The 10,714-nt window shown below is 42.5% G+C and overlaps 1 protein-coding gene across 3 annotated transcripts in view; it reads right to left on the bottom strand.

Annotated features, from left to right (window-relative positions):
- The window catches only part of NTRK3 (neurotrophic receptor tyrosine kinase 3), a 516,845-nt gene that overhangs the window by 392,210 nt on the left and 113,921 nt on the right, over positions 1–10,714 (bottom strand). For all 3 annotated transcript variants that reach the window (XM_044438931.1, XM_044438932.1, XM_044438933.1), the window contains exon 2: positions 2,469–2,543. In XM_044438931.1, the coding sequence (XP_044294866.1) occupies positions 2,469–2,543 (75 nt within the window). The remainder of the gene's footprint in view (positions 1–2,468; positions 2,544–10,714) is intronic.

The following is a 10,714-nucleotide window of genomic DNA, read 5'->3' as shown; positions in this document are numbered from 1 at the left end:
TTTGCTCATCAGATTGCAAGTCATTGTACCACTTTGGACACTCCATCATGCTGGCCTTCCTTGCATGCTGAAGTGATGCATTCAAGATGCATTCAAGCACCTCAGCTACTGCTTCTGGAAACTACCCAGCCCCCTGCCCCCACTTTCTCCAGTCGGTTAAGTCAAGTTCCCCATTTGCAAGGAGATGTCACAAGGTGCAGAGGAGTTGCAGCAGATAAATGAAACTAAGTTTGTTCTTGGAGAAGGTAAAAAATCCCACAATAAACTCAAATAAGTGTTAATGTCTAGGAATCCAACCCATGGAGTCTGCCATAAGCTAGTTTTTTTTTTCTGAATTCCATAGAGATGTTCTTTAAAATTTTCCATAATTTTACACAAATCTAGTATTCTGAGGTATGTGCACTTGCAATTTGCCAGTACTTTTCTACCTAAGGATCTGTTTCTATGCATGTCCAGACAGAAAGAATCCTACAACTATTATATCGAATTATTGTTATTTCTTGTTCTGACCTATAGGTATATAATGCCAAACAATATCTTTATACAGTTTGGAGTGATACCCCTTTTTGGCAAAGAGTAAATGGCCACTCTAGTCAGCACCCTAGTCCTACAATTCATTAAAAACCTTCAACAAAGAAAGCAAACAACAGAAAATATGCATTTCCATGCCAACTCTAAATCTGAACTGATCTGAACAAGCAACTTAAGATGCTTACATAGAGAATTCCTACAAAAGGCATTTGCTTATCAGCTTTAAGTTTCAGGGAAGGTCACCAGAGTGGACATTTTTCTGCTGATCTGTAATCATACAGAAACTAATACAGTGAAGGTTTTTTTTCCTTTCTTTCTTCCTCCCACTTTTTCACTCCCCCAACAACTATTTTCAGCAAATCAATCAATCAATGCATAAAAATTGGAAACAGCATGCTCCCATGAGCAGAGACTTGATCTTCTTGTTTTTTTATGGTAGGGCCAGGAACCATCACTTGGGTGTGTGCGGGGGCATCTCTGGTAGCCCCAGTTCCACTCTGCCACTGAGTCCTACATAGCCTGGTACTTAATCAGGCAACTGCAGGGATAGCTCTGTGGCTCAGAGCACTGCTCTGCACTCTACCAGGTAATCCTGGCAGCAGTGCAACCTGCTGGCAATTTGAAAGGAGGTCACCAAAATGCAACAGAAAGTCAAGCAACAGCTCCCAGTTTGCAGAGATGATGGATCCCACATCCTTTTGCTTTAAGTGGCCCATTTTAAAAGCTCTAGAATCTTTCATTTTACTGACAGCATCATGAAATAGTCATTCTTGAAGACTGCCCAGACAGCTTTTAGAAATTAATAATAATAATAATAATAATAATAATAATAATAATAATCAGATATTGAGCTGTGAGCTGTGTTAAAGGGATTGTGTGGTGGTCAGATGGTGATTCCCATAGAGAAGCAGAACTAGCAGAAGGCCTTCCAATGTCATTGGTTGAAAGAGAAAGAGACCCAGTGTGGTGTAGTGGTTAAGAGCACGGGACTGGGACTCAGGCGATCTGGGTTTTAGTCCCTGCTCAGCCATGGAACCAACTGGGTGACTTTGGGCCACTCACAGACTCTCAGCCCAACCTATTTATTTATCTATTTATTTATTAAAACATTTTTATGCCGCCCCATTCGCCTCGGGGCAGCTTACAATGTTAAATTAAAAAATAATTATAACATTAAATTTAAAAATATACAAACATTAAATTAAAATGCAAAAATAACAATATAAAATATAAAATAAGTCGCCCTGGCCAGATACCTCACAGGGTTGTTGTTCTGGGGATAAGATGGAGGAGGAGAATGATGTAAGCTGCCTTGAGCCCTTTGTAGGAAAAAGGCAGGATATAAATGAAAAAGTAAGTAATTAAGAAAGAAGAAAAAAGTGTATTTCAAGCCATCCTCCTCCTACATCAAAAAGGCCCCCGTGGCCTTACCTTGGGGGAGGGGTAGCAACAGCACTCTGATTGCAAGAAGACCCCATGGAGGGGGCTACAATTCGCAGGCCTCCAAATATTTTGTCCCACAGCTCATCACCATAATGGCTAGGGGTCCTACGTCAAGTCTTGCATTCAAGGAGATGTCAAATGAAGGAGACTTCTATCTGAATGGCTGGCCAGTCCAAGTCCAGTCTGAGCCATCCAAAGAGCCATCCAAAGGAAACGCAAGAGTCATCTCCAACATGCTTCATCACCATGCCAAAGACACCTGCAGTGCAGGTTGGGGTTAGTGTTATAAAGTCAAGACATCCGTTCTGCTGAGTTCGGCAGACCAGTCTGTTTTCAGAAATTAAAGAAACAAGCCTGGCTAGTTTTGTTTGGGTCAGCTGGAAACCGTAAGTGATAGGGAAGCGCTTCCAGAATTCAAATTCAGAATATCCTTCCTGGATTCCAAACTTCCACATACACTTCCAAACCACTTCCTGCAAATCCAGAATACTCACAGTCTCTGGAGTCCTGTATACAGCTCCATGTCTACGGCATGCAGTGTCTGCAAATTCCTCCATTTCTCTATGTGTCTGTGGAGAGAGGCAGGGGTAAGTTGTGGGCTTTCACATAACAAGACAGCTGTCCAACCTGTGTAAAAACCATCTGCTACTGACCAGCAGTACTTGCAGCCACTCCCCCCTCCCCCTGGTAGCATCCTAAAGGAAATCATTCCACTTTCAATGTTGCCCAAACTGCCTTTCCCCCAGCTTCCCCATTAACCCTATGGACATGCCAAGAGCAAGCTAATGTCCACATGGGGCTGGGGCATTTCTCAACATGATAACAAAAGGAAGCATTGCCAAGTTGCTTTTCCCACTCACATTGCTGTAGATTCTCAGGCCCACAGCCAGTTCTCCAAGGGGTTCCCAGAAGCCTAACCCTTATCCCTTGGTGGCTTCCCAGCTTGGGTGCTGGCTTTCCCTAGCCCTATTCTAGAAGATGTCTATCCTAAGGTTTAGGAACATTCAGTAAAACTTTCCGTTCAATTAAGTGGTCCTTCTCTCAAATGGAATTCAACCCATAAAATAGGGACACTGAGCCTCTTTAAGGCTATGTTGACCATGTTCAATGACAACAAGCAGGGGACCTCGGAGTTTGGCAAACATTTTCACCTGCCCTTTCCTATCGGGTTCACATGGGCAACACAACCTTGGGGGTGCGGGGAAAGCACTAAGGTAGCCTTGTTTAGGGTAGCAGCAAACTGTTCTTTTTTTTTCCTTTTTCATTTTTTGGGCTGCTGCTGCAATTTTTGCCTACTCCTGTTTGAGTCAACTTATTCACTAGATAAATAAGTTAAAAAGATGTTGACAGCAAGTCTCCCTATCTTTTTTGTCAGTGGATTTTTTATTTCTTGCGTATTTCTGGCAAGCAACGCAGATGCGGACGGCTCTGCTAGAAGGGGCATTGCCTCTTGGCATGGGCTCGCAAAGGTGATGCTTCATACAGGGATGTACCTGCTTAAGACCTTAAGACTGATTTCCTGCCTGCTGTTCATCCAAGGATCAGAAGTGGGACATTCGGGGAGGGGGATTGTGGACTTCCATTTCTCTCATGTATTACAATTTGTTCGTGCTTTTTAACCTCTAGGAAATCTGTGCAGCGAAGTACCCAAAAGCCACATGGATCTAACATTAGTTGTGCAGAATTCCCTGACTTTGTGCAAATACTGAAATTTGAACAAATTGTGATTCCTGCTAAAGTCACATGGTTTTAGGTTGCTTAGTTGTACAAATTTCATGATTAGTTTAGAAATAATAATAAAACACAGTCCTTCACAGCTTACAGGCAGAAGTCTGTGAAGTGCTGATTCACAGCACAGCCAGCCAGTGCCAGTACAGGGTTAACAAACCTGAATCTGGAAGTGAGAGGTGAATCTCACACCCTCTCAGATTTGTCAAACATCCCTAGCTTCACACAATGCACATACACACCATTTAAAAGCAAGCTTAGCACTTTTCTTTAGAATGACTATGTCCCCCATATCTGCAAATGGATGCATAGTTACTTTACTTCTTTTCTATAAAGCAGCACATGCCAAGCAATTCATCAGCTTTGAGCAGCAATAGACTAATCTATCTGTTTCAGTTTCTTCTAACCTGGGCCAAACATTGAAATTTAGTTTGCATGAGAATTCATAAGCATTTTTATTTCTGGATGGAAGTCACCCTGGGAATTTTGTTTAGGAATCAGCAGGGTTTAATGGTTAGAGTTTTGGACTGAGACCAAAAGATTTGGTTTCTAGTCCTCATGCACTGGAGACTTCATGCCAGTCACAACCTGTCGGCTTAAATTAATTCACAGGATTCTTGTCAGAACAAATTGAAGCGGGGAGGAGGAAGATCATGTAAGCTACCTTGGGTTCCTTGCAAGAGGTAAAACGGTGGCATATGAAGGCAACAAAGAAAACGAATAAATAAAATATAAGAGGACAACTATAGTCTAAACCCATCAAAGAAAAAGAATATAGACATGTGCAAAATTCTTTGTCTTAAAGCAACAACACAAATCACAGTCTATTTTAAATAAAGGTCAACTTGGTACCCATCTTGGGTAGATAAACTGGAATCCAGGGGAGCTAGTTGGGTTAACCCCCTGATTTTTACAACCATCCCCAAGCAGATTCCTTTAACACCTCTTATTAGAACCTTTCTTCATCTTGGAATTACTCCAGCCTCTTGATCATTTCAGTTTCCCTTTTCACACGGAGATGGGTAGAGACCTGTTCTCCCCTGCAGAGGAAGGCAGGATGTGCTCCAAAGGAGCAAAGCTCAGGGAGCCAAGGTTCCATTTGGATGCCAGGAAGCACTTCCTGACAGTCAGGACCCCGAGGGTGTGGAATGGGCTTCCACGAGAGGTGGTTGATGCCCCATCGGTGCGGGTGTTCAAGGATAGGCTGGACATCCACATGGTGGGCATCTTGTGAGCAGAGCCAGCTGGAGCCAGGGGTCAGACTAGATGGCCCAGGAGACCCCTTCTGACTCATTCTGTTTCTATGTTTCTGTATTCTCCTGGAGCTGACATTATCTATCTGGTAGCTCACAAACTAGGAAAGTATAGCGGAGCTAACAGATCTCATACACCCTCCTGTGCTGAAATCCATATTTTAACAAGGAACAGTGTGAAGAAAAACTTCATTTCATCTATCCTGAATCTCGCACCCATGGCATTCACTCACATGAAATACATGAGGTAGAGGAAACTGACTTTGAAAGCAGTTTAAAATTAAATAACAAATGAGTTAAAGGAGGACTAAACAAAGATAAGGAAATTGCGGAGAAGTTGCATGAATTCTTTCCAGCTGTCTTCCGTGCAGACAATGCTAGACTGATAAGTTTTTTTCCAGGCTAGCAATGGCCAATGGGCAGCACATAGGGTACACCGTACTCCCCCTCCTGCACAGATGTGCTACCTGTGGTGCTCCTACAGATCGGAAAGGTCCCTGCCATTCAGATAGTCAACAACAGTGTCTATAAACGTCCATTCTGAATGTTCAGTTTTTCTGCTAGTGAAGTAGTGCTTTTTGTGCAGCACTGTCAGGCATCCGCTATCTTAACTGGGCCTTTATTATAGCAATCTCCATGAGTCCAGGGCATTCTAGCGGGCATGTTATGAAAGAAGGGAAACTGAAATAGATCTGTCAGTTTAGTGTGTTGCGTTATTCTGTGGATATTAGAGCTGGCCTGACAGCTTCAGAGAGAGTGCAGTGTCACATTCATCCATATGATAAAGAGCAAGCCAAGCTCTCTCCTGCAGGCATCACACCATTTTAACAAGCCCAAGACCTGACCTAACCGGACCCCCACCTAAAGTTGTGTGAAAACGTTGTGCTCTTGTCCTCCCACTCCTCTGTTGTTTCCAGGAGGAGTCAAGTGAAGTTTCAGACAAAGACTCTCTTGATAGAGTCAAAAGGAACACTCCCTAATCAAAAGTCTTCAAACCAGTCATGTTTTGTGTGTAAAATATCTCATTTTAATGCAGTGGGACCTAGTTTCTCCATCTGGAGATGGAGGATCTAGCATTCCATATCAGATTGCCTGATCCACTCTCATCCTGAACCAATTCTCAGAAATACGTTATTTATGGATTCAAGGCAAAGGTTTACTAATCAGCATACATTCAGTTCCATCCAAATTTTCCAATCATTCTCAAGTTTAAATATGCATGACATTTCACATTTTCATATACAACTTCTCCTAATACATTTTCATATACAACTTCTCCTTTTTGTTGTGAGCCGCCCCGAGGCTTTGTTGAGATGGGGGCGGCATAAAAATGTTTTAAATAAATAAATGAATAAATAATACACATAGTTTTCTAGATATTTCCGCCAGTGCATATATTTGCGCACAATGGCTCCTAAAACTCCCCAAGGCCGGGGCAACTTCTTCTTCCTTCTCTTTCTCCTCCTATATTTTTATTTTATACTGATAATTTTAATTTTGTATTTGTAAATCAATGTATTTTTTGTATTTTTATATTTAATGGTAATTTATTATGTACTATTGTATTTCAATGTATTTTATCATGTTGTAAGCCGCCCCGAGGTTTCGGCAAGGGGCGGCATAGAAATGTTATAATAATAATAATAATAATAAAAAAAATGCATTTCTGCATGCAGCTTTGAGACAAACTTTATTACAAGATTTGGAGTCATGCACAAACTGGAAGATAACTGTTCCAATCTGCATATTAGTCCAGGAAGTGCAAATTTTATCATTTCATTTTAAAATAAGAACCAAAAAAAATGTTCCTTCCTAAGAAACCTGCAACTGCCAGACAAGTATTCTCTTCACAAAGGCAAGGCCTGCCTATTTTGGTGCTTTGGAGGGGTGGGGGGTGGATAATTTTCCCACTGACAGGAAACTTGGCTCAGCCAATGGTCACAAGTGTCCAGGAAACGAACTATCTGTAAGTCCCTTTCATCTGTCATAGGAAAACAAAGCTTAGTGCTGCTTTGGGCTGGTGATCTGCAAAGGTTCTGCAGTTATGGTGCAGAAGTGGACACCTGTACAGGAAGGGGGGGCAGGGACACATGCTATTCCCCACAGTGTAAAGAGGGCTGGGAGAACCATGGGTGTTTAAGCCCATTGAAATTCTCATAGTTTCATCTCAAAGCTAAGTCTGGCTCACTCCAATTCTCATTTGAGATTCGTTGTTCATTCAAATTGGAAAAATGTGTACCTGAAGTGTGGAAAGTGTGTATTTTTTCCAAAGGACACATTTGTCCTTCATTGACTAAACAGTAGCATTTAGAAGCACACAGCATTTAATCAACAAAAGTTGAGGGATTTGTAAGTTTTGGAGATCATCTGCTCCTGCCCAGGGTTGCAAGCCAGGTATTTCTGAGGGAACTGAAACTACCACGCAACACGGATTCCGCAAAAACAGGCCCTTCCAGATGAACCTCGTGGAATTGTATGACGAGGTTTCAAGGTGGCTGGACAGACGGAACGTGGTGGGTACCTGGATTTCAGCAAGTCCTTTGACAAAGTGCCCCATGATATCCAGGTTGAGAATTGAGGAGTTTTGGGATAGACCAATGCACTGTCCGATGGATTAGGGCAAGATGGACAGACAGAAAGTGGGGAATCATTGGGATGGTATCCGGTGATGAGCAGGGTCTCCCAGGGCTCTGTCCTGGGACTAATCATGACCAATCTTTTAATCAACAACCTAGAAGAGGGGGTGACAAGTCTGCTGATCAAATTCACAGATGACACTAAAACGGGGGTGTTGGCCACAACTGAGGAGCAGGTACTCTGGATCCAGAAGGAACTGGACAGACTATGGAAGTGGGGAGTGAACAACAGGAAGGCGTTCAATAAATTTCGTAAGTGCAGGTTAGGGGACAAGTGGCTGGAGAGCAGCACTTGTGAAAGGGATCCCGGGATACTGGTCAACTGCAGGCTAGACATGAGTCAACAGTGTGATGCAGTGGTCAAGAGGGTGAATGCCACCCTTGGTTGCAAAGCCAGAAGCATGGCTTCTAGATCGAAAGAGGTATTACTAACACTGTATATGACTCTGGTGCGCCTGCAACTGGAGTATTGTGTTCAGTACTGGGCTCCACATTACAGGAAGGTTATAGCCAGGTAAGAGTCAGTGCAGCGTAGGACCACAAGGATGGTGGCTGGATTGCAGGGAAAGCTGTATGAGGCAAGACTGGGAACTGGGTCTTTTCAGTCTGGAGAAGAGGAGACTCCAAGGGGATTTGTTGGCAACATAAAAGTATGTGAGAGGGTGTCACATGGAGGTGGGTAGAGATTTGTTCTCCCCTGCAGAGGAGGGCAGGTCGCATTTCAGTGGAGCAAATCTCAGGGAGCCAAGGTTCCATTTGGATGCCAGGAAGCACTTCCTGACAGTTAGGACCCCGAGGGTATGGAATGGGCTTCCATTGGAGGTGGTTGAAGCTCGATCAGTGAGGGTGTTTAAGGATAGGCTGGACATGCCCATGGTAGGCCCGAGAGGCCCCTTCTGACTCGTTATGTTTCTAAGATTATCTTCCTCAAATGTCCCTCCTCACACCCAGTCACAGGCAAGACAGCCCCTTTACTCAAACTGAAATAAAATAAATTCCAACCTTCAACTGCTAAGTGGCATGTGAACAAGACACAACTAAATGTGGGTGACATGAGCCAATGCTGTGCTCTTGCAGGATGACAAGGAAATTGATTTGTCATCCAGGTTTACTATGCCTAGTGATCCATACAGAAATGGTTGCTTTCAATTATCCAATATGTTTAGCATGATGAGCAAACAAAGAAAAACCAGGATGCCAAGGCAGCTCCAGACCATGCTGAAAAGAAGAGGAAGGAGAAAGGCACCTCATCTCCAAAGCCTCTGTCAACAGGGTTCATCGTTCTTCCTCTCTTCTTTCTTCCAGAAGTTTTCAGAAGAGTGAATGCTATGCAACTTGGACTGACAGGTGCTTAGGATGCTGATAGGCTCAGAAGGTCCCTTGTAATCCCACTTTTGCTGTGTTCTCCTGCTTGCACTCTGCTCGACAGAATGGCTCCAATAAAAAGCAGAGGGCATCTGCATATTGGAGCAGCCATCAATTAATTGGGCCACCTTTAAAATTGCACATTGAGCCACTCGAACCAAAAACGCAGCTGCAGACCTGGGACAGTATACTATTTCTTGGTTCAAATCCATCATGTAACCTTCAGTGAAAATTCATTTTTAATTTAGTATTTATAGCCTGCCTTATTTTTTAGTTGATTCATCATCTGCCTTTCCTATTAAACTGTTACATTGAAACATATTTGCATATTTTCAAAATGTTCATCTAGATGTCTTTTTGAGGATGTGAAAGTAGGAAAAGGACATGAGAAATGGCTTGGAATTCAATGAGCAAAAGCTACTTCTCATCAAGACATTTTTTTCTTTTTTACTGCATTCTACACTAACAGGCCTCAGCTAAAACATTTTTAAAATAAATATAGACTATTTTGTCAATCAGTTACTGCCTCACTCATTAAAATGACAATCATTGGGATGTAAATAGAATTGCAATACATTTCACCCTAGTGCAGAAAACAATGACCAAATTACAATTCTTACGATTCTTATTTATTAATTTAATTCCTTTATATACCACCCAATAACCAAGGGTCATTTATAGTTCTTTACCATTAAGCTGGAATTGGATGGGACAGTTCATCAAACCAAGAGCCACTCTTTGTAAAAGACTGCATATGGTCACTCTAAACCTGGTCTGTACTTCCGAACAGGATGCTATATTAAGCCCCTTAACATCCACTATACATAATCAGCATCTGAGCAACAATTATACCTCTCTCTCTCATTCTCTCTCTCTCTCTCTCTCTCTCTCTCACACACACACACACACACACACAAAATAAGCTACAAGTTTCCATTTAGCCTGAAGTGCCTGAAGAGCGAATTAAATGTTGCAAACAATAAGGGGAGGTTGCAAGGAGAGGGGCTTTTTCTGTGGTGGAACCCCAAGTATGGAATGCGTTACCATCAGAGATTTATCAGGCACCTGCTCTGCTGAGTTTTAGGTGCCTGCCAAAAATGTTCCTTTCCTGGTCCACTCAAGGCACCACTTAGACTATTCGTACATCAGTTTGCATCAGTTTTAATTTACTAACTTGATCTTTATTGTTGTTGATTATTCATGTGTTATTTTATGTATTTTAATTGCATTATTTTATTTATGTTACCTATTGGTAATTTTATTGTAACAGCTGCCCAGAGAGTGTGATGCTAGTGGGTAGCATATAAATAAATTTAATAAATAGATAAACTGCTCAGAGAGTTTTGACTATGGGTTTTCTATAAATGGAGGGAGGCAGAGGAGGAGGACAATGCAGTGGAGGCGGCAGCAGCAGCAGCAGCAGATTGGTAGGACATAACTTGCTTATGCCTCCTAGAAACTAATCAGTTAAATGCTATCATAGAATCATAGCACAGTAGAGCTGGAAGGGGACAAGAAGGCCATCGAGTCCAAGCCGCTGCTGTTGCAGGACACCAAGTTACACCATCCCACTCAGATGGCTGTCCAGGTTCTTTTGGAATGTCTCTCTAGGCAGCTGGTTCCACTGTCCTATTGCTCTGACAGTGAGGAAACTTCCTGATGTCCGGCCTGAATCTGGGTTGTCACAACTGGAATTGATTATTCCTGTTCTGAACTCTGGCATCAGCAAGAAGAGATCTTGACCTTGCTCTTTGTGAC

This window comes from Varanus komodoensis, unplaced genomic scaffold, assembly GCF_004798865.1.
Source record: "Varanus komodoensis strain SLA01 unplaced genomic scaffold, ASM479886v1 scaffold33, whole genome shotgun sequence".
Classification (NCBI taxonomy): domain Eukaryota; kingdom Metazoa; phylum Chordata; class Lepidosauria; order Squamata; family Varanidae; genus Varanus; species Varanus komodoensis.
Note: the sequence above shows the minus strand (reverse complement) of the source record. Positions and strands in the feature narration are given on the sequence as shown.